The following is a 22,414-nucleotide window of genomic DNA, read 5'->3' on the forward strand; positions in this document are numbered from 1 at the left end:
TGCAGACTCTTCTAAGACACATGAAACCCCAATAAATAAAAACAGTGCCACTTTTTGGGGGGAGCCCTACGTTGTCCTCTCTTGCTCCTAAGGGCTCTGGCACCTGTCCTTTTTCAGGGGAGGGGGGGCATGACCAGATGATGGGCAACCAGGTGTGTTTACCACCACCTCTGGGTGCTTGGTCCAGATATCCCAACGCGAACACCCAACAGAGCTGCTGGTTCTGAGGCTCTGCCCTTGCTAATGAGAGATCTATGGCGCTGAATTTCCTGCTGTTCTCTTGAACTGTTCCCTGGAGTCTGGGCACACTCAACACCACTGGTGACCGGCAGCCCTGCTGCACGGACCGGCCAAGCCTGTGCATGCCTGCAACCAGCTCCCGCCTCCCCCGCCCTGCTTGGGACAGGGAAGGGCCTGGGCTCAGAGGCTCAAAAGGAAGGAGCTGGGGTGTGGGCTGGGGGTCAAATCCTTCCCTGACTGCTCTGAGCCCTCCCCTTCCCCCAGAGCTTCCTCAGGACACAGGGATACCGACCTTCTCCCCAAGAAGATTTTATTGAATGCACACGCAACATTCATCCTTGGGTGCAAATTCAGTCCAGCAAGTGAAGAGACAACAATGCTCCTGGGAACATGGAGGGCTCGCCACCAGCCCCAGCCCAGCCGGGGAGACAGACCACGGGGTGGGCTCTGCTTCCCCGGGGCCCCACCCGTACCTCTCATCTCATACCCTGCCTACAGGGGTGGGGAGGGGAGGCTGCCCTTTCCCGACGGGGCTTAGGGGTCTGCCCAGGATGGGTGGGTGGATCTGGAACCAGTATGGAAACCCCTGAGAGGCCTGGGGGTGCCCATGTGCCCAGACATCACGTGGTTCCCCCCTCCCCTCCAGCAGCCAGAGAGCACTCTGAAGATTGCGAGCCACTTGCCCAAGGGGCCGTGACTGACTTGGGAAGGGGCGCTGTGCTGGGTCAGCAGCTCTTCACACCCCCCATCGGAGAACCTCAGGGCCCGCCCTCCAGGCCTCACAGACCCACACAGGTCCCTCAGACAGGGACAAAGCTCCCTGGGGTTCGAGGGGCCTCCGGGAGCCCCCTTGCCCTGTCAGACACCTCTGAGACTGTGTGTCTGACCACTCACAAATAGGAAATGAGAAATCAGGTCAAAATGCTCACAATTTCCTGCATGTCTCAGAGGGTTGTTTTCTTAAATGGGCCATATTTTAACTCGGTTTATTGAAACTAGTCAATTTTAAGATTCATCAAATCAATAAAGTAAAAAGGAAAAGATAGATAAAAGAAACAATAACAAAACATTTCAACTGAGCTTTGGTGACGTTGGCCTCAGGAATTTCTATGCTATGTGGGCAGGGGAGGGGGTGGCTACTGGCCCTTCTCCCCTCTCCAAGCTGCGAGAAGCCAAGTTTGTCCACTCCGCCAAGACCTGGAGAAGGGCTCAGCGCCCCTGCCCGCTCCTGACCCAGGGAGCCTGGGCAGCTGGGCCTCCTGTATCAGCCTGTGGCATTTAGCTTGTCTTCCCAGTTGGAAATCTGGGTGCCTGCTTCTCAGCTCTGCCCCTGCAAGTCCCAGGCGACAAGAGGCTGAGCCCCATCTGAGTAACACTGGAGACCTGGAGAAACCCGGCGACCAGAGGGAGAGCACAGGACGCTGGCCTGACTCCTCCTAGTGCACTCGATTTACCTGTTGCTATTCTTCTTTTACAAATCAAGAGTGCTGGTGCTCCCAGCCCCCACACAGGGCTGACTGGGGCTGTGTTTGCCTATCAGAGGGTTCCCAAGGACCTCCCAGCCCCAAATCCCTACCAAGCCAGAAACAACTGAAGGTTGAGGGCTGGGGTGAAGCCTGACGAAAGAAAGAACGAGTGTGTGTATTGCTAGAGAGGGGTTGGAAATGCCCCGCCAGGTAGGTTCTCCTTACTCTGAACTCCACACATGGGTCTGGTGCAGATGCGCTCACGCCAAGGCTACCACGGATGCCTGTGCTGGTCCCGGTGGGGTGCGCAGGGCCACCTTGCAGTTGGGCCAAGAGAACAGGGCTAGGGAGGAGAGGCCTTGTGGAGCCTCGGGGCTCCTGGTGGGAGGTTTCCAGGGGGAAGGCGGATAGGGCTGGGTCTGGGGCAATCATTCGCCCAGCTGACCTCTTTAGTGCAAAACCTAATGAGGGGTGCAGGGGAGGGGGGTGGTGGCAGGGTGGGGTGGGTGCCCAGGGGCTGGGACCATTCCCAGGCCAGAATTGGCACCATTCTCTAGCGGCCAGACCTCAGAGATGGGTGGTGTGTAGGGGAGGAGGGGTGGCAGACAGGGGTCCCATCCCTTCCCACCAGCAGAACCTGGGCAGAAACAGCAGCAGGGGAAGCAGGGCCGGCTAGCCTGGGAGCACAGTGGCTGGAGGCGCAGCGCTTGGCCCCGCTCACCCTCGCTCTCAGCGCCTGGCTCACTCAAAGGTCTCCCACTGCTTCCTGAGCTGCTCTACTGAGCCTGGGGCTGGGGCCGGGGCCGGGCTCACATCTTGCTTGGTTTTCCGTAACAAATCCTCAAAGGGGTCTCTGGCCTCTCGAGGAGCCGAGGGCTGCAGCGCGGGCTCCAGGCCCTGTGGGGGTCTGGGAGGAAGGAGCGGGGGGTCTCCGGGCCTCAGGGCCAGCCCCTGCTTGGCCTCAGCAGCCCTGGCACTTGAGCGGGCCAGGGGCAACGTTCGGATCCTTGAAGGGGCGACCATTGGGGGGCCCAGGGGCTGCAAGGGACTCGTGTGGGCACCCATGGGCATCTGGCCAAAGAGGTTAGGCATGGAGAGGGCAGACAGGTTGGGCTGAGATCTGTGTGGGACACAGAAGCCAGAACTGGACAGCAGGAGGCTGGGGGCAAAAGCTGGCCCCAGGGAAGCAGGAGGGGCCCCAAAAGGCCCGGCTGGTGTGGAGACCAGGGGCATGGCAGGCAGTGCTGCGGGCACAGATGAGATGAAGGGATTGAGTGATGGCTGTGGAAATGGGGTGGAGGTCCCTGCTGGGGGGAAGCTGAACTGGGGAGTGAATGAAGCGGCTACATTTGGGGCTGAAGGGCCCGGCGGAAGAGCGCTGCCTGACCAGGCTGTGTTAAGTGGGTCCAGGAGGGCTAGTAGGGCATCACTGCCTGTGCTTGTGGCCCCGGGGGCCAGGCTGAGCGGCTGGAGCAGTTCGGTGGGTCCTTGGGGGGCAGCACTGGGGAGGAGCCCAGGGAACGGGGCTGGGCTCAGGGGAGCTCGCCTTTCCCGCTCAGCCTGTAGCTGCTCTGAGAAGTCCCCGAGGGCCGCAGCATTGGCAGCCTGAAGTTTGGCCGGGCGGGCGGTGGGGGGCGGAGGCACGATGCCCAGCTCTGGGGTCTTCCTGCCCTGGGGCCGGGGAATGGTGATGCTCCCTGGAGTGGGGGTAGGCGCCTCCTCCTTGTCACTGGGGTTCAGGATGCTGTCCTGGGTTGGCAGCATGCGGGGCAGAGCCAAGGAGTTCCCAAGCAGGGCTGAGGGCTTCTCGGGGGAGGCGGCCAGGGGCTTGCTGGGGATGGCCATGTCGTCCTGGCCCAGGCTCCAGAGCTTGTTGTAAGGGTGGGTGAGCTTCAAGGCCACCGGCATCCCGCGGCTCCTGTCGCTCCTGCTCAGGTCCAGCCTCTGTGGGAGAGAACGAGGGAGGCAGTGACCAGAGACTGACCCGCACAGACTCGAAGGCAGCAAGTCCCCGGCCCCAGGCCCCTCCTGTTGCTGGACTCCGGGCGTGTGGCTGATCGGTTCCCTGGGACTCAGGGCAGCTGGGGGCTGGGCCCAGGTCACCGGCAGAGAGCCCGGGTCTGTCCAGATGCCAAGCCCAGGCTCTCTTCACTATTTTCCTCACTTTCCAGACTCCATGCCGGGCTTTTTTCTCACTGTGCAGAGGGATTCCAGAAAAAGCCCTTGTCCTTTTACGTCGGTGTTGCCAAGCAGTTTTAGGAAAATGCCTCCATTTATTGACCATCTATTGGCCAGGCCTTTTTCACTCTTCAAAGCATGTGGGCACTTTTAATCACCTGTGAGCTCAAGGACGAGTGAGGCATGGGTTCCCCTGGCAGGGAAACAGGACTGGGTTCCTGTCCGGCTCTGCCACTCACAAGCGACGCAACCTGGGCGTCAGCAGCAGGGAACGCTAACTCCCAGCGGGAGGGCGCGCAAGAATCACATGAATCACGGTGCCCACGGGAGCTTTGGGAATTCCACAGACCCCGCGACTCCGTCAGCAGCCTCCACTTGCAAGTGGGGAAACAGGCACAGAGAAGGAATGTGACAGATCGCAAGTCGCAACGGATCAGTGGTCCCACGCAAATAATCCAGAACCCAGGAATTTTGAGGCCGAGGCTGTCCGAGGAGACTTGGTCCTGGGCGGGGGGGGGGGGGGGGGGGGGGCGGAGCAGCAGCACGCCTCTGTCTGACACGCACACGGAAGTGAGGGGCCGATTTCCGCCAGGTGTAACATTCCTAAGTGATCACTGGCGCTGGCCTGCCCGGTGGGTTTACAGGCAGAACGACCCCGAGCATGGGCTGAAGACCCTGGGAAAGTCGCTGCTTCTCCCCCGGTCTCCTTCACTGTCACATGGGGGTACCTGCCTCGTGTGGACAGTAGCAGCCCTGGCAGGTACCCGCCCCTGCTGGCATCATACCTGATAGTCGAAGGTTCCCGGTTGCTCCCTCAGGTCTTTGGGGGTCCGAAGGTCCTCCAGGCTCTTGGCCTGGCCCAGTGGCTGCAGTGGGACCTCCATGTCCAGGTTGCTGAAGACGTCTTCCAGAAGGTCGATGCTGGCAGCCCGGTCAGGCGGAGCGGGGGCAGGGCCCGTGGGCTCCCGCACTCGCTGTTCTGGACTCTCTGCCTCGTCGCCTGCGCTGTCTGACTCCTTGAGTGTCCGGTACGGCTGAGGCCTGGGGCGGGGAGGGGCAGAGCAGGCTGATTCTCCCACCCGGAGCCTCCACAGGACGCGCAAGCAACCCCCACCCCCGGAACTTCCAGGCCTTGAGGAGTACGCCTACGAGCCTTGGGGATAGGACAGTGTCCTGGGGTCCCTGCGAGTGCTGGAGTCTGGGCAGTGGCACTCTGCCAGACCTGAGGCTGAATGTGGGTTCTACTGCTCACTGTGGGACTGATTTGCACTGGGGGATCCACTTAGTTCCCCCAAAAACCACAGGACACACCATATAACTGGCTAGTGGACTTGCAGGCCATCCAGACAAGGCATGAGGAACAGGACATGACTGAAAAGGGAGGGGGCAGCTCATTCTGGAGCCCGTTCTGTACTCCCACCATCCTGTGGCTCATAGGGAACTGAGCTGGGGAAAGTCTCGCCAGGGCAACTGCCCCGGGTGGCTCAGGACCCCCAGTGGGAACTGTGAGGGTCTCAGCCTGTGCTCACCTGTTCTAGCTCTGGTCTTACCATCTCTTGCTATGGGACTTGGGAAAGTCTCTTAACCTCTCTGAACCTCAGCCTCTCCCCCATTCCAGAGTGCACCTCCCTTGCAGGTGGGGGTGGTAATTATGTGACCCGACTAACAGAGGCTGTCAACAGCATTCTGTACCTTTGACCCAGGCATTGGTGATAAAAGGTTTCTCTTACTCTCCTTTCTCACAAACCTGAGCCCCAGGGCACCACTGGGTACGTGGAGAATGGTGCCTGGATCAACCCTGACTCTAGTAAAGGTTGGGGTTGGCTCAGCCCATGTCCCAGCAGACTGACCATGCCTCTGGTAAAGTGGGGGAAGGGCACCCCCTGCTGGTCCCAAAGGCCCACGTGCAGGAACCAGGACAGGGAACACCCAACAGAGTGGAGGGCGCAGCGAACAGACCCAGACTGGACCTTGGCAAGGACTCCATCAGCCTTCATTATCTCACTCAAGTTCAGAGAGGCTAAGTAACTCACCCTATGCCACACAGCAAAAGGTAGCCATGGACACCAAGTATGAGAGACTTCAAAAGTCCCCACTTCCTCTAAGCCATCTGACCAAGGAATTAAAGACCTTTGAACCAAGTATGAACACAATGAAGGGGATAAAGAAAAGTCAGTGTGCTCCTTACACTTAAGGAAGGAAATGTATTCTTTAAAAAGAAACCATTTTATTTTGACTTAAGATGGGTGGGGTTATTTTTTTTTTTTTGGTTTTTTTTTTTTTTTTTGCTTTTCCTGTGTAATTTGTTTTTATTTGACTCTAGTATAGTTAACATATGGGCCACTTCCTTTTTAATCACACGCACACAAAAGCCTATACTTTTCATAGGGCCTGGCTAAGGGAGTGAGCGTTATTCACTATTTAAATAATTAAGGCCTCAATGAATTAAAAAAAGAGTGAGGAGACCCCCTGGACTCTGATGGGGAGTCCTTGGATGTCACCGGGGCAGAGCGTTTTTACCCACAAGGTGATTTTGAGTTGACACATGGATGAACATTTCTTATTCCAATGATTCTACCTTTATTTTAACTAATAGTAGAAATGATAATTGATACATTAGGCCAATAATATCGAGATATTATTACTTAGGACAAAGTTAACTTATTGAAGTTTTAACAGAAAAATTTTAAAGGAAGATTCAATGTACAGAGAAGGTGGCATGTGAACTCGGGCAGCACTGACTTAGGCCACCGCTTTCTAAGTGAGGAGATCAGGAGAGGGCTGACGCCTGGGCTCTTAGGTGAGCTGGTGGCAGAAAGGGCCAGAACCCTCCTACCCCTGGGGGGCAATGGCAGGAGCAGAGCTGGGGGGCGGGTTATCAGGTGCCCTGAGGAACCCAGAGGCCCAGGCCAAGGGAGGGGAACTGGGAGGGGGATGGAGGGAAGAAGCCCCTCTTCTAGGAGATGGTGGTTGTGGGCCCCGTGGGTATTCAGCAAAGGGCAGCGCTCTTCCCTCAAAGGCATCCATCAGAGACACTTCAGCTTTGTTAATAACCACGGACAAAAGCGGTCCCTTCACTCAACCCCAGCCCCGAAAAACTTGTGGGTGGAGGGGCGAGAACTGGTGAAGGAAGGGAAACTGATAAAGCTTAACACTGGGGGGGGGGGGTACTGGGTTGTGGATGAACCTTCTTTTTAATTAGTATGAGGCTCAGGCTCTAAACAATAATAAAAATTACCTTACGGTCAGGCAGATAAGGAAAACACCTGGATCTGTCAGCAATAATAGACACGTTCCATATCAATACTTTTTTTTTTTTTAAAGCTTAAAATCTGACCCTCCATCTCCATAGTTTTTGGAGATGTGCTGAAATAAGAGGACTCGGGCATCAACAACCACTTCCTTTAACAGTCAGGTGCACTCTCCTGGGTAAGGGACAGGGATGCCCACTCCCATCTCACACCTGTAGGCCCTGCCACTCCCGTCCCTTTACTCCTCACCACAGAGCCTGCGGGGCCTGGCAGAATGAACGTCCTGGGCACTCACCCCAAGAGCTGGCATGGGGGCACCGGAAGGCAGCAGCTCCAGACAGCCCTCCCCACGCACAAGGGCAAGCAGCAACGGCCCCCCTCCCCCACGCGGCCCAGGAGAATCACCAAGCTGAGCTCAGAGAAATGGAAGAAGGAAGGAGAGACCATTCAAAGGGGGCGGAGAAGAAAAAGCTTTCGGTGAAGCCAGAGCTCGGGCCCTCTTCCCGCTGGCATTCATCGTCAGAGGAGTCTTCGGACAGGAAGACCGCATAGTGTCGCAAGGGCTTTACTAGGCTGGGGCAGAGGAAGACAAGAGAGAAGAGGCAGTTAGGAGGCACCCTCGGAACTCCACGTGACGGGGTGGGAGGGGGGCCTCTGGGCTCAGCGCCTGGCCCTGGCCTCCCTCGGCCACCCTGAGGTATAGGCTCCCTGGAGAAGGCCAGAGGGCCTGCGAGGCCTGACGGGCCCCGAGGTGAGGCAGCTGGTCCCAAACAGGAAAGAAACCGAGAGTGCCGTAGGTGTCGAGAGCCTTAAACGTGTGATCCAGTCACCTATGACCTCCTACCTTCCACTTCCCTTTAGATAACCCTAAACACAGCAAAGAATGATGCACGAAGATGTTCATCGCTGCTATGTTTATAATATGAAAATATGGCACATGCTACATTTCCAGCACTAGGAGGCCGGTGAATGACAGTCACTTGACTGAAGTAGCCGCCCATTAACTACGACGTTTATAAAAGAGAAAAATCTCAACACCAGGACGCAGAACTGTAATTATACTCCATTCTCTCTCCCCTACTTGTGGGAAAAAGCAGAGAAAAAAGACTGGAAAGGGCTGTACATACATGTCGACAAAAGCTAGCGGGCTTAGGGGTGACTTCCCCCCACTCTGCCCCTTCTCATTTTTCTGTGTCTTCTACACTTTCTACAATGTGCATATGGACTTCAATAATCAGGAAAACATAAAAATAGAAAGTTAAAGAAGAAAGTGAGCCCCGTGGAGGGGCTCTGGCTAGAAGGCCCTCTTCTGATTAGCGGCTGCTCTCTGGAGTCTCTCTCACACGCCTCTTCAGAGAGTCTTTTTCATCTGTGATGTGGAAATTAAATATTCATTGTTATAAAAAATACATCTCCCTTGTCAGCCACCTGTGAGCTCTACCTCTATAAACAAACACCGCGCAGCCCCGAGAAAGTCCGCGCGGCCGCCATGAATTATACACCGGCCAGGGCCCCCGAGCGGCGCGGGCTTGGGAGAGGGGCGCCGGACCGGCAAGCTCGGGTCACATCTGGCCCCCCACTGTTTGGGCCCGCACACCGGGCTGGGCAGGCCCCAAGGATCCGCCGGGGGCAGTGGTGAAGTTCGTGAGAGGATGGGGCAGGAAGTGTAGGGGTGCCCAAGTGGGGGGCAGTCTCCTCTCTCACCACCCCCAGGCAGAGCGGGCTCCTTTCTCTGCTTTCCGACGCGATTCCGTCCAGGTTTCATGTCATGAAAGGCCACCATGTCTGAAAGAGTGAATGGCAACCACACCGGAGGGTGGTGAGGGACCAGGAGAGTGGGCTGTGCTGTCATCTGCCATCACGGGTGCTAAGCCAGTTGTCGCCAGGAATATGCTAGTCTTTTATAAGTAGAACCAGGGCTGGCTCCCAGCGCTGCGGAGCTCCCTGGCACATGCCAGCCTAGACCCTTCATTCCTGTGTCATCCCTGGAAGGTAGGCAGGCTAAGAGCTTTGTCCTCATAATACTGAAGTGGAGACCGAGGCTCAGAGTGGGAAGCCACTTGGCCAGGGTCGCACACAGGCACAGGGAGGAGGCAGGTCACTGGGCTCCTCTCCTTGCCCAGGCCGCCTACCTTGATGGTAGGGCCTGGGCTCTTCCTGGACCACAGAGAGCATCGGCTTAGGTGGAGTGGTCTCCTCTGGACTCAGGAGAGAGGGCAGGAAGACATGACTCACAGAACAGGGCCGCCAGGCTCCTGCCACACCCCCTGGGACAGAAAACACGGCGCAGCCGAAGGGCCCCTCTGCACAGCCACTGGAACCCTGCTGAGAATCACAGACCCAACCTTGTCACTCTCCCTGCACATCCATGGCTCCAAATAGCGATGTCGACGGAGTTGGCTGTGTGGTGAGTACCCATTAAGTGTTAGGAACAATAATGTTCAGACATTCACAGAATGATTTACTCAACTGCTTAAAAGTTAGGGGGATGCACTCACTTCGAGCACTGGACGGCTCTCCTGGGCAGGTGAGGAGGTGAGGAGGGGTGGAGGAGTGGACAGGTACCCTGGCCTCAGACTCCCCTCTGGGGAGCTTGTGGAATATGCTGGGTGGGCAGGGGTGAAGGCTGCGGAGAGGCAGTGCCAGGTCCAAGCTCCATGCAGGGTAGACACCGTGCTGTACACCTAGCCCTGTCCACCTCCGTAGCCTCCTCCTGCCCTCCCCGACACACCCTACAGACCTCCGGTCGTCTCCGCCTCAGGCACTGACTGCTCTCCGGTCTGAAGACTGGCTCACTTGGCGCTCTAGAAAGCCTTCCTGGAATTCCCGGCGGGAGTGCTCCCCCTAGAGGGAGTCCGCTTCCCCTTGGGCTGCGTGTTGTAGCACTTCATCGATATCATTTACCTCCTGCAGTTCTGAGTGCAGCTCCTCGAGGGCAGGGGCCTGGCTCATCCTTCTCTTTATCCCCACCTGTGGCACAACATTAGTGCAATGGGGGTTTGCAGTCACGGGAAGGGAAGCCAGTGTGTGGGGGAGACGGGGCAAGCCCCACCCGTCGCACCCATCTTTCTGGAGTCCCAGCACGGCACCTGTCCCTTCCGTCAGCTTCTGGCTGCAGTACGAAAGTGTCCTCCGAGGTGCTGAGACCGTAGAACAGGACCACATCTGGGGGTGAGGGTGTTAGGTGTAGAGGAACAGGCAGGAGTCTCGGGGAAAACGTTTGAAGTAACATCCGCTGTGCCAGGGGCTTCACACAGGTGACTTCCACCCCTCCCAACAGCCCAGCTGAAGGCTTCCCTGCACTGACTTCACAGAGAATGAGCCTGTCATTAGTCCATCCATCCATCTGTCCATCCATCCACACTCCCGAGCGAGAGGTGCTTGTTGGGAGCAGACCAGTGCTGGCCGAGCCCCGGGAATCACCGTGAGGGAGAGAGATGTGACCATATGCCCTGGCCAGGAAGCAACAAGCAGGGATTCCAGGCCAGGGCCCTCGCTTTCCTGTTAGCCGGGCTGGTGGTAGACGTGCACGAGGGGGATGCGCACCCCTGCTTGAGTCAAACTCCATGAAGCTCTTTGGTGTCCCTTGAATCCATCTTGAACGCCCTTCCGACACCCCTGCAAGCAGCATGCTCTCCTCCTCTGGCTTTGACGAGGAAGCAGAGATCACAGCTCGGCACAGCAGCTGAACGCCACTAAACCTGCTGGGAATGTCTGGATTCACGCAAGAGCAAAGAGCCTTTGTGCTGGACTGGACCTTGGCTTCCTCAAACCAGGCTGCTGTGGTCTGCAGCCCTGTCAAATCCAGTGCCTGACCACGCTGGTGTGACGGCCTGGGGGGCGAGAGGGGGAGGAGGGAACCTCACCTAAGAGCTCACAAACCACTCTCTCTCTCGGGTCAGCTCTCCTGGCCAGGCCAGGCGGGTTGGGCGGTGGCTTCAAGAAGCCCGGGGTCTCTTGAGAATGACAGTGAACCTTGCCGGGTGGTCTGGTCAGCTCAGCGGTTTTTCAGGCATTGGGTCACATGGACGATGATGATGATACCAGCAGTACTTACAAGTGTTCGGCTAAGTGCGACCTGTACCGTTTCTCATTAATTCCTTATCCCGTCCTCCCTTTGCAGATAGAGAAGCCAAGGCTCCGAGAGGGGTAGTCAGTCGCCCAGTGTCACACAGAAGGCATCGGCAGGGCCAGGAACCTGGATCTGCCTGACTTGAAACCACTTTGTGGTCCTGCCTCTTCAGTTCTGTGGATCCGAAACAATGAAATAAGGGGTAGGGTGTTCCCCCTTCTACTTTTAATAAAAAGTGAGATTTCAAAATAAACTTATTTAAATTCAGCTGCTCATGTCCTCCTATGAAACATACAGTCAGATATTTGTCAGAGATAAAGGATGAATCGTTGAAAATGTCCAGGTTTAAATTTTTTATTAGCTTAAGGCAGAATATGAGGGAAAAAAAAAAAGTGTACCTCTTCCCTCATTAACCCAATTCAGCTACTACCCTGCAGTCTGCCACCCACCACTCGCCTGGATTTTCTTACACACAAAGAGCTGTCTGTGAAAAGGCAGGTCGTGGTGAACCTGGCTACCCAGCGAGGGCTGCCAGAGTCTTGGCGAGGAAGAAAGGCCCGCTGTCCATCACCATTCAGACCACGGCTGCTCCCGCCTCTGCCCACCTCATCTCGGCTCGGAGTTCCCATGCAGATGACTTCCCGAACCCTTTCTAATGTTTGGTTTAACGTGTCGCCGGTTAGCGCGCGCATGTGACAGTGGTGACAGGCGCGGCTGTTCCTTTTTAAATACCATGTCAGAGACACGGCGTCAGGAAGCAGGGACGTGCTCTGTGGCTCTCCGCCGTGCCGGGATCGCATGGGCTTATTTTTTAATGAGGAAGATCTGCATCTCGAGAGTTTTTTTCATGTGTCACATCGCGTGGACAAATCAGCAGCACGTCACGCTGGCCCAAAATGAAATGCTGACAAATGTAGATATTTCAAATTTAATTGACATTTAAATGTACTTGAGATAAAGAAGGGAAATATCAGCAAGGACTTGGTCTCCGGAGGTAACGAGGGGAGCTGGTGATCATTTTTAAAGGATCATTTCACTCCAGCACAAAGGATCTTTACTTGGTAAATGTCTTGGCTGCTCTGGCATCCTTTAAAGACGAGGCTCCCGTTGGGCTGATGAGTGGGGACAGGCCCCAGGACAAGGCCAGTCCTGCCGGCCCAGTGGACGCCAGTCCATCCAGCTTTCCAACCATCCCCCACTTCCCAGCCAGATGACCTCGGGAAAGTCATTTTATACCTTCCTGCACCTCAATTTCTTAGCTCTAAGATGGGGCTTCTACAGCCCTCTTGACAGTGTTATCACAAAGTTGAGTGAAATTATTCAGAAAGGGCTCTGCCTAATGCCCAGCACGCAGTACATATTCAATTACTACCCACACACCACGTTCGCCTGCCAACAAATAGATTCTGGGCATTTTCATCCCGTGCAGGGTCTTCCCTAGGTGTTCAAGGATGAATATAAGGTGGGTCCTGCCTTCAAAGCCCTTCCAGGTCAAGGTTAGTGGTCCCCAGCTGGGCCTATCCTAGCACATCAGAACCACCGAGAGAACCCGTCTGGGGATCTGGCTATACCATCTCTCCATCACCGTAACAGGGCCAGGACTCCAGACCATGCCTGAGCATGCACCAGGTGAAAACAACAGAACAGGGCTCTGAAGCAAGTCAGGCTGGTCTCTGGGGGAAACCAGCCGCAAGACCCACAGGGGAAACTGGAGCTGCACCGGGGCTATCCTCTGTGTGACCCAGGCTAACGGGTAAGATCATTCTCAGGGAGGAAGAGGAGACAGACACGGAACCTGCTGGACACTGGATCTTTCCACTCTGTTGTATGTGAGTCTCTAAAACAATAAGAGAGAATCACTGCTGTCATGAGTCATGGTCACCAGTGAGAGTGTTCCTCCTGTCAGGGGACCTGCTCTTATGGGGACGGGTGGGTGTGACATCAGGTTCATCTCACCCCATGGGGACTTGCTCTGCCAGAGGGCAGTGGTGGGGGTATACCTGGCTCAGGGGCTCTTGGATGAGGCTCCGCTTGGGAGGTGAGGTAGGAGCTGGGCTTTCAATCATGAATATGGAGGAGGCTGCAGGATGGCCTGGAGGTGTCCCGGGAAGGAGTGGGCACAAGGGGCTTGAGGTCAGGGTGGGAGTTTCAAGAAAAGAGGCTGACAGGGTTGGCAGGGACCAGGTGGTGGAGGGTCTTGAACCTGCACGAGGACTGAGGCGACATGAGAGGTTAGGGGGTGATGGGATGGCTGGGAGGCAGCAGGGGGCCTTCTTGGCTTGGCCCCATCTCTCTCTCTCTCTGATTGGTAATGCCCTTTGCATTTACGATCTTCATTAGTCCATCTGTTTGACTATTTATCAACCTGTAGGCTCATTCATTCACTCTTTCTTTCAAAAAATCACTAGTGTCAATTTCACATGTCCACACCCATGCCCCAGACACCCTGAGAAGTCCTTCCCAGGCCACTGGGGGGACACTCTCCTAGGCAGAGAGGCCCAAACACAGGACAGGGGCTTCACTCCACTGTGCCACTCTTCAGGCTCATTGGTAGAGGGAAGATGGGGGATAGGGACACCTGGGGACACTGTCCATGCTTTTTCTCTCCGGAAGAGAAATTGTGTAGATTGTGAAGAACTGTCCCTCTCCCCGAAGATGGCCTTTGCCTGCCACAAGCCCGAGTCTTCTGCGGGCACCATGGGAGCAGTGGTGGAGGGCAGGGTGTCTGGTGAGAAAGCAGTGGACGTGGGTGTGGGTGCACATTCTGGGTCCAAGGCAGGTCATTCCACCTGCTAGAGCCTTGGTTCCTTCATGGCTGAACAGGCTAAGACACCTGCACCGTGAAGACTTTCGGGGCGTTGGGGAAGTGAACCAAGGTGACCCGTGAAGTGCCGGGCCTGAAACAGGCATGAGAAATGGTGGCATGACGCCTGGAAGAGGGAGGGACTCAGGTGAGGTGGCCAAGCTTTCAGGGGAGGCTGAAACCAGCAAGTCTGGAGGGTGGGGCACCCTCTCTCAGGGCATGCTGAAGGCTTGGTGTCTCAGCTGGCACTAACGCCTCCTGTTGTGACTGCTCCTGGGAGAGGTCCTTCCCTTCGAGCGTCAGGCAAAAGGGGCTGGGGACAGGGAGACCTGGATTTTCCTGGGCTGCTGCACATTCCTGGGGACTCCTTGGCAGTTCCTGCTTTTCCAGTCTGGGTTCAGACTTCACGTCTGGCTCCTGGCGTGGCTTTGTCTCCAGGGCTCAAAACCCACTGTTGGAGAGGGGATGGGGGGACCGAGTTGGGTCAGGGGCCTCTCACATTCCTAATTGGGTCTGGGACCTTCTGCTCTGGTGTTTGGACTCCTGGCTGCTCAGGGAGTGGATCCTGGCAGGCTGCCAGTGAGTAGGACCTAGATAGCTGTCCCCACCCCTGGGGCCCAGGGCCAGCTGGCATCTTGGAGACTTGCTCCTGGGGCTGATGGCAGTTTCTGGCTCTTAGATGGCCCCGGGCAGGAGAGGTGCTGGCAGCCTCATAGTCCCATCCCAATCCCACCTGGCACGCAGTAGGTGCTCTTCACACATTTATGGTTAACACTCATCCCTTCCCCATCTCCAGAGTACTGGGCTATAAGATTCGGGCTGCCTTCGCTGATTCCCTTGTTCTTTCATTCAGTACACATCCCAGAGCAGAGGTCTGGGCTGGGCTCTGGTCCAGGAGTTGAGGAGTCGAAGCTGAAGGGCACATGGTCACCCTGCCTTGGAGGAGCTCCCAGGCTCCCGGTGTGTGTGTGTGTGTGTGTGTGTGTGTATGCGTGTGCATGATGTAAAGAGAATACTACAATATGGAAGGTCAGCACTGTATCAGGGGAAGTCAGGGGACTGTGGGCATGGGGAGGGGAGGGTGCAACTCATGGGGAGGCAACAGAGTGAGCATTAGACCACTGACAGCAGTGTTGCTGCAGGTGGGGGGAGACTAGTGCACCCTGCCACCTCAGGATGCTAGTGCGGCTCCTACGGGCAGCTTCCCAAATCGTGCTCTTCGGGATGTGAACAGACACTGTGTTGAGAAAAAAGAGGGCAGAGTCTCGCCCAGCGTCTCTGGCTGGCAGCTGACGGGCAGGAGGCTGACCCAGGTCTGTGGGGTCCCAGAGCCCTGTCCATGCACCAACTCCCCATCGTGGCAGCAGTTCACCAACCATGCCGCTGGGGCAGCTCTGGGCCTGGGGAGGAGAGAGAGGAGCTCTACCCCTGTTGTGATCCACGACCAGCACCACTGAGTCCGCGCTGAGTCCAGGTCTTGAGCAGATGGCGGGGAGCGGCACATCATCTTTTGCCTGAGCACGTGTGCAACTGGCTCGAAGAGATACAGCTGCAATGTCCCGAGACCTCGTCTTTGTGCAGAGCTCTCACTAAATGCTTCTGGCAGCTTCTTCTGATCTTATTTTAATCTTCTGGGGCTTTGGGTGCTGGGGTCACGTGGTGCAAGCTGGATGGTGAGACTCTGCCATCCCTAAGCGGCGTGGGCCGGCAGTTTGGTGCACAGACTGCCTGTCTAGCCAAGCGCAACCCGCAGGATTTCTCCTTGGTCAGAAGGATTTCTAACACATGTTCCTCTGGGTCCCCCAGACCCAGATTCACAGGGAGTCCAGAGTTTTGGTTGGAGCATAAAGTGGTACAATTCTTTTAGCAAGCTGTTTAGCAACATGGAACAGAAATCTGCCTCTAGGACTGGGGGTACGGGTCAGGGACAACCTCTCAGGGTCTCAATTACGTCTACAAAATCGAGCTCATGATACCTACTCCCCCAGATTTCTTGTGAGGATTAAATGAAACGGTGTATGCAAAGTGCTTAGCAGGCCGTTCTTGGCTAATGGTAGCTGTTCATCATTCCATTCCTTAGGATGATATCAGATGAGAAAAGCTTTAAGAACAAGGGCATTTCTTCTGGCATTTCATGTTAGTGAACACCTGGAACAATCTACAAATCCAGTAGGAGGGGTATGGCGAGGCAGACCACGCATGCTCACGAAGCGGGACGCCGCCACAGCTGTGAGCAGCAGGGGTTGCAAGGACACGGGGCAAGTCCGGAGGACGGACTATTGCAAGGAGGATGCAGCGCTGCAAACTATATTTAGGATGAGCCCCGGAGGGGAGGCCGCAGAAACACTAAGGACGGAGGTTCAGAATGAACTTGTCTCTTTCCCCAAACCTCCGGATTATAAGGTTCTGGGGTTATTTTTACAGACAAACGAAACTGTTTGAAAAGAGCAGATTTGGTACAAATCTGGCCAGCCAGGTGAGCAGGGAAATGGCCTGTGGGCTCCTGGTGCCTGAATCCGGACCACTCCTACTTAGTACAATGAACCTTCAAAGTACCAGCCCGCAGCCAGTCAGGACTCCCGAGAGGGGGTTGTGGGGCTCACCCGCTGGAGGGAGACGGAGGTGTGCAGTCAAAGTTCAGGCTGTGCAGCTGGTCAGCCCTGGGTGCGTCTCTGAGCTCTACTGACTGCCAGCCTCTTGGCCACTAAGACTCAGAAGACAGCCCCACCCTTCAGGGCTGTTAAGGTTAAACAAGGTGGAGGCTGTCTGACCATGGCAGTCAGTACCCTCCACAACCCTGAGAGGGCTACTGCCCGGCCCCCTGTTGTGGGGAACAAAGGACAGGCAGCCTGAGGACCAGCAGGGGACTCCCTGCCGTTGGCCTCTGTCTGCATGCTGGGCGTGGTCCTGAAGGGTGGGGAGTACTGAGCACAGTGCTGCCTTCTAGAGTTTGCTGTCGGCTCCTTCTAAGCATCACGTTCAATGGGAAATTCTCTTACACCTGGCAGGATGAGGGGAACGGAAGGTGGGGCCGGACAGCCACACACTGCGGCTGAAATGACAATTAACAGGTGGGAGATGTGAACCTCACCATGCCCCCTGCAGCCACCACTGTCCCCATCACTCCGAGTAGCTCAGGGTCATACTTAGGTTCTCAACGAAAAGGCCGGATGGTGCAGAAGAAGGGGTGAGGGCTGTGTCAGCAGACAGCTGATCCTACCAGTTTCCAGCCCTCAGACCCTGGGCTAGTTCCATTAGAAAGTCTCCCTCTGAGCCTCAGTTTCCCTGTTAGATGGGAAAGACACCACCTACCCTTCACAAAAACATCCTGTTGCTTGTCTTTCCTTCCCCAGGTAGAAACACTCAGGCACCAGGGGGACACCGTTTCTGTGCCAGGAAGAGGACTGAACAGCTCCAGTTCCTGACTTCCAGGAACCAGAGAAGAAGGGCGGCATGTGGGACAAGTCATCTTAGGACACAGGACCCAGAACCGTCTCTCTAGGCAAAGCCAACTGACAAGGGACCCCTGTGGGTAGCAGAGTGTATCGGAGAGAATGAAATCAAGCAGCATCTGGAGTCCTGGCCCTTCCACCTTCTAACCGCGTGACCCAGGAACACTGGTCACATATTTTCTGAGCCTGAGTTCCCATTCGGTGGAAGAAGAAACAAACACCAGCCGAAGAGGGCCTAGAACACAAGAGGTGCTCGATTGTACTTGCTGTCGGGTGGCCCCTGACCCACAGCCCGCGCTGCCTGACCCCTCCGAGCCCTAGCTCTCACCCTAGGGAATCCTCAGGGCATCCCATCAGCCTGTTCTGAATAATAATGCGAGTAGCTAGTACTTCTTGAGGAGAAATAGTCACTGAATATTAATCAGCTAGTGTTAGCTGAAAAACAGAGGGAATGTTTTCCCCAGAAATCTTTCTGAAGTGTTCTTCCAGTTGTCATTGGATGGCTTTAAGGGGTGAGGACACCCACCTTTGATTCGGAAAAGACATTTGACATACGAGAAATTTCGTTTCGGGAAAATGCAAGTCACAAAAGAGTCAGCATGGGGATTCTCTTTAAAGGCCCCCTCTTAAAAATCCCAAATCGCTCACACCTGGTAGGTTTTTGAAACTATCTGCTGAATGAATGGATACATGAATGGACAGATGGACATCATCTGGAAAGGAAGAACGGGATCTGTGGCCACAGAGCTGGCAGCCGACGCTACTGGGCCTTGATGAATTCCAGACGCTGAGCTGCTGCGGGAGGCCGTGGAGACCGTCTTATTGTTAATCAGCTCCATCTTGCTGTCCACGAAGTTAATTATTTAATGTGCTATTTGGAAGTGAGAGTTGGGGCGAGAAGTCGGGAGGACCGAACCTCTCCCTCCACTTCAAAGATCTTGTGTATCTCTCTGCCGGCCAAACCCTCAAGTTGGCGATGTACTGCGATATTCCCGGGACAGACAATGATCCGTGAGTCCAGAAAATCCAGGCCAGATGAAAGGGCCAGGCACGGAGTCCATGTGCCCCACACGGAACCACCCGCAACAAAGGCCCATTAGGATCTGGCTCCTGCCTGCCGGCTTGTCTTCTCGTGTCTCCCAGCACAATGCTGACAGATTGGTGGAGCTGGTTTCTTTCCCCCCCAGAACAATATTTTATGAGGAGTCTGTTTTATTAAAATATTTTCCGCTGGATGCTTCCTGTGTTTCAAGAACTTGGTCTTGCCAGCTGGAGCTGATGACAGTTGAGAAAAACACATCCAAGTGCTGTTGTGACATGGCATTTGGAGATGGAGGAGCACGACGGGGGGGTGGGGGTGGGGAGGCAGCATGGGAAGAGATGCAGGAAAATACCCCAGTTGCACCATAAATGTCACCGGTATTATGGGAGAGCAGCATGCCCCCCCCCTTAAAAAATGTGAACAGAAACTCTTGGAATAATATCCCCAGATGTGCATCCTGATCACCTGGAGGGCTGGAGCTGCTGTGAGCTCTGGCCACAGAGAAGCTCTCATTTGTTTTCGATCGCTGCCAGTTTGCCAACCAACTGAACTAGCTCCCATGTTCCCACTGGTTCACTTCAACCCCAAATGTTTCCTGAATAGACATCTAAAACAAGGCATATTGCAAAAAGAAATAAAAAGTGATAAGGGCACAGTTCTGCTAACACCCAGGAGGATGGGATTACCGGACACTGGCTCTTTGGCACGTACTGAAGAGGCATCCCCTATCACCGGGCTGGGAGAGCAACGGCATAAATAAACATAATTAGGAATTCCGACCTCTAATCAGTGACCCGGACACAGCATGGGAAATGCTTTTCAGTAAAATGTGGAGCGTTGCTGGTCTGGCGTGCTCTTGGGCAATGCAAGGACACTCTGGGTTTGCATTTCAATATCCCCAGCCCCAAGACTCTGTATCGCTGCACAGTGTCTAAAAGATTTAGCCCAGTTTTAAAGACATGGTTTTAAAGAAAAGTAACTAATTTCATCCCTCCCTAAGGAGAAATCTTTAGGGTCTGAGGAACTCTGAAGCTATGTGGCACTTTCTCCACAAGGGGGCAATGATAATCCATGACAGTGGCGGCCAGGGAACTATTCCTTAAAACTCCCACCGTCCTATTGTGCAGAGAAGTTATGCCTACACCAACTTCTGGAGTCCTCTCTTCTAAATTTTGCATAATCAAGCATCTTGATTTTGCTAGTGCGCACGCGTACACACACACACACACACACACACACACACACGAGTCTCCCATAGCTCTCTGGGCAAGGTGTAAGCAGGCCTCGGTAGGCTGGTTCTGTAACAACACGGTGATCTCAAGCAACACCAGACTGTAAACCAGAGAACCCTAGAAGAGCTGAAGGATATTGCAACCTGTATTAGGACACGGCTTGACATTTCAGAATTGTTTCTTCCCTCTGGCTCCTTTCCTGGCTAGGGCCTGCCATTTCCCTTAGCTCCTTTCCCTGACAACTTTTCTGAAAGTAGAGCAGACAGGAGGAGAATTCCTCTCTTCGCCCAAGGGACTTCAGGGTCCCTGGGGCAACTGTTTTGGTTCCCTTAACAAACCCCAGACTGAGATGGTTTCGTGTACTTTTTCAAAGGATCACAGGAAGCCAGTGTGTAGCTGCTGAGTTGTCTGGGCAGAGCCCCAGGGCTGTGGGCCTCAGGGACAAAGGGCAGCACTCCAGACGGTTCTGGACTTGGGGCTGTGTGCAGCTCTAAGTCTTCTGCCACGTGGGCAGCTCCATCTCCAGGCATCGCTTGTCCACCCGCCTCGTTATTAACCTCCTCTATCCGGCATCCATCCTGCATGTGACTCCGAGCCAGGCCCTGTGCTAGCTTCCGGGCAGAACACCCAGTGCCTGCCCACAGAGCCCTGGGCCTGAGGGGAGGTGGAAAAGCCAGGCCCTAATAAAATGATTGCCATGGCACAGGGGAGCAAAGGTACTGGTGAGGGTGGGGCGGTAGATAAGGACAGCTCTGGGTATAAATCCAAGCTCTAGAGCCCTTGAGCACCCCAGGCTTAGGAGAGTGATGGTCCTTGTTAAATAGATTGCCTCCTCGACCAGGTTCCTAGCTCTCCCCTGCTGACCTGGGCCTGGAACCTTCTTCTGAGCCTGTTTGAGTACACTTTGGGTGTCACCACTCAAAACCCAGCCTAGAGGCCTGCCTCCCTGGCCTCTGGGGCCTCCTGTAGATATGACAACTGCTAGCAAAAGCCGACATGGAAGATCAAGCCCAGCTCCCCGACTGACCTCTTTGTTGAAATACCTGCTCAGGGCTCCAGGGAGTCTTTCAAAGGCCAGAGCTGCAGCAACGGACCCCACAAAGGCCTGGCCCCCTGGGCTCTGGCAGACAGAGGGGAGGGGAGAAACGGGGGTACTCACTGCTCAGGACTTGAGATAGAAGTCCTCCGGCCTTCCACTGTGATGTTGCTCTTCGGTCTCTTCACGACATGTGGGCGGGGAGGGCGCACCTAGAACGGGCACAGGGGAAAGGCCCCAAGGAGTGAGTTGGAAAAGCCATACAGGAACATTCTGCAGATCTAGATAAGCAGCCCCCAAATAAACGTTGAGGCATCTGCATGGTACAGGCTACAAAAGCTCTGCTTATTGCAAGAACATTGCCACTGAATTTGCAGCAGACGTAAGAACTAGAATTCCATGGCCTACTCAAGTGGGAAAGGGTCTTCTGAAGAGCCTGGTCTCCTCATCTGCAAGTAGGGGACAGCGCCACCTGCCTCCTTGCAGGGCTGCCGTGGGAGTTCAACGAGACAGTGCCCATACAGGACCCAAAACACGGAGGCCCTCACTTAACGATAAGTCCCCGCTCACCTTCTTCCAGAACCCTGAAACTGGTTCAGTAGAACAAAAAGGTTTCACTTGGGCTTTATGTCTAGGGTACACGTACTTATTTCATTCTTTTTACAACTGAATCATAGGATGCTTATTTGCCCCTCTGAGTAGGAGGGGGTAATAAAGCAGATGATAGCATTACAGAGTGTCAATAAAAATCATCTTTCTGTTCCCCAGGCCATCTCTGGGCAGTCCTCCTGAGCAGGGCTCAGCCTGCACAGCGCACGCCCCACGGAGCTCCTGCATTCACGTGGACCCGGCTTGAGGCTCGGCAGTGGTGGGTGTATTTCACAGTGAAGTACACGGCTTCCTAATCCACAGCTGGCCTGTTGCAACAAGATGTTTTGTTTTTGGTTTTTTGTTTTTCCTGATCTGCTGCCTCTGAAAGCCAAGATGGGGGCCCACAGAAAAAGACACCTCCTCCCCCGCCAGCGTCTGTGCTGGGAGTTAGGCTAAGAATTTGTAGGTGCCCTTAGAAGGATCCTCATCTGGGCCGATCAGCATTACATGGCTTTAAATTTGGCACCATCATCTCGGAGCATTTCCAATGCCAGAGAGGGACTGGAGACAGCTAAACCAAGAAAGTCTGTCTGTGACTTTTGTTGCCAATAAAAATGCGTGGACACCCCAGTGCAGGGGGTTTGCTCTCTCTCTGCAGACGAGGGAACAAGGTAGATGAAATGCCACAACCGCTGAGGTTCTCAGACAAGACAGGGAAGGAGAGTACACACGCACACCATTTACTGCCTGCCCTCCTACCTGAGGCCCTGTCCCCGCCCCCCCCCCCCCAGCAATTTATGGGCGACACAGCATAACGGCTGGAGAACACAGATTACAGAAGTTGGCTGCACGAAAGACAAGTCTTTGCAGAGTCTCATCAAGCTTTCGGGTCTCCGCATGTCTGATCTAACCAAAGTTTTTCCTGCGGAGTGGCCAGCCTGATCTCAGCCTTGTTTGGCAAATCAGAGATGCGGTAACCGCCAAATGCATTCCACCAAACTTGTCTTCTTCCACAGGGTTCCTCTGAATGAAGATCCAATGAGATGGTGCA

At 55.0% G+C, this 22,414-nt stretch overlaps 1 protein-coding gene across 9 annotated transcripts in view; it reads right to left on the reverse strand.

Annotated features, from left to right (window-relative positions):
* Positions 1–533: 533 nt before the first annotated feature.
* Positions 534–22,414, reverse strand: part of DENND1A (DENN domain containing 1A) — a 489,454-nt gene continuing 467,573 nt past the window's right edge. For 7 of the 9 annotated variants that reach the window (XM_057313747.1, XM_044389585.3, XM_044389586.3 and 4 more), the window contains 4 exons: positions 20,896–20,984; positions 7,580–7,708; positions 4,670–4,925; positions 534–3,650 (listed from right to left, as the gene is read on the reverse strand). In XM_057313747.1, coding sequence (XP_057169730.1) covers positions 2,448–3,650; positions 4,670–4,925; positions 7,580–7,708; positions 20,896–20,984 — 1,677 coding nt within the window. In that variant the 3' untranslated portion in view covers positions 534–2,447. The remainder of the gene's footprint in view (positions 3,651–4,669; positions 4,926–7,579; positions 7,709–20,895; positions 20,985–22,414) is intronic. The other 2 variants (XM_026513934.4, XM_026513932.4) reach the window with 1 other exon arrangement.

Source organism: Ursus arctos, unplaced genomic scaffold (genome assembly GCF_023065955.2).
Source record: "Ursus arctos isolate Adak ecotype North America unplaced genomic scaffold, UrsArc2.0 scaffold_18, whole genome shotgun sequence".
Classification (NCBI taxonomy): domain Eukaryota; kingdom Metazoa; phylum Chordata; class Mammalia; order Carnivora; family Ursidae; genus Ursus; species Ursus arctos.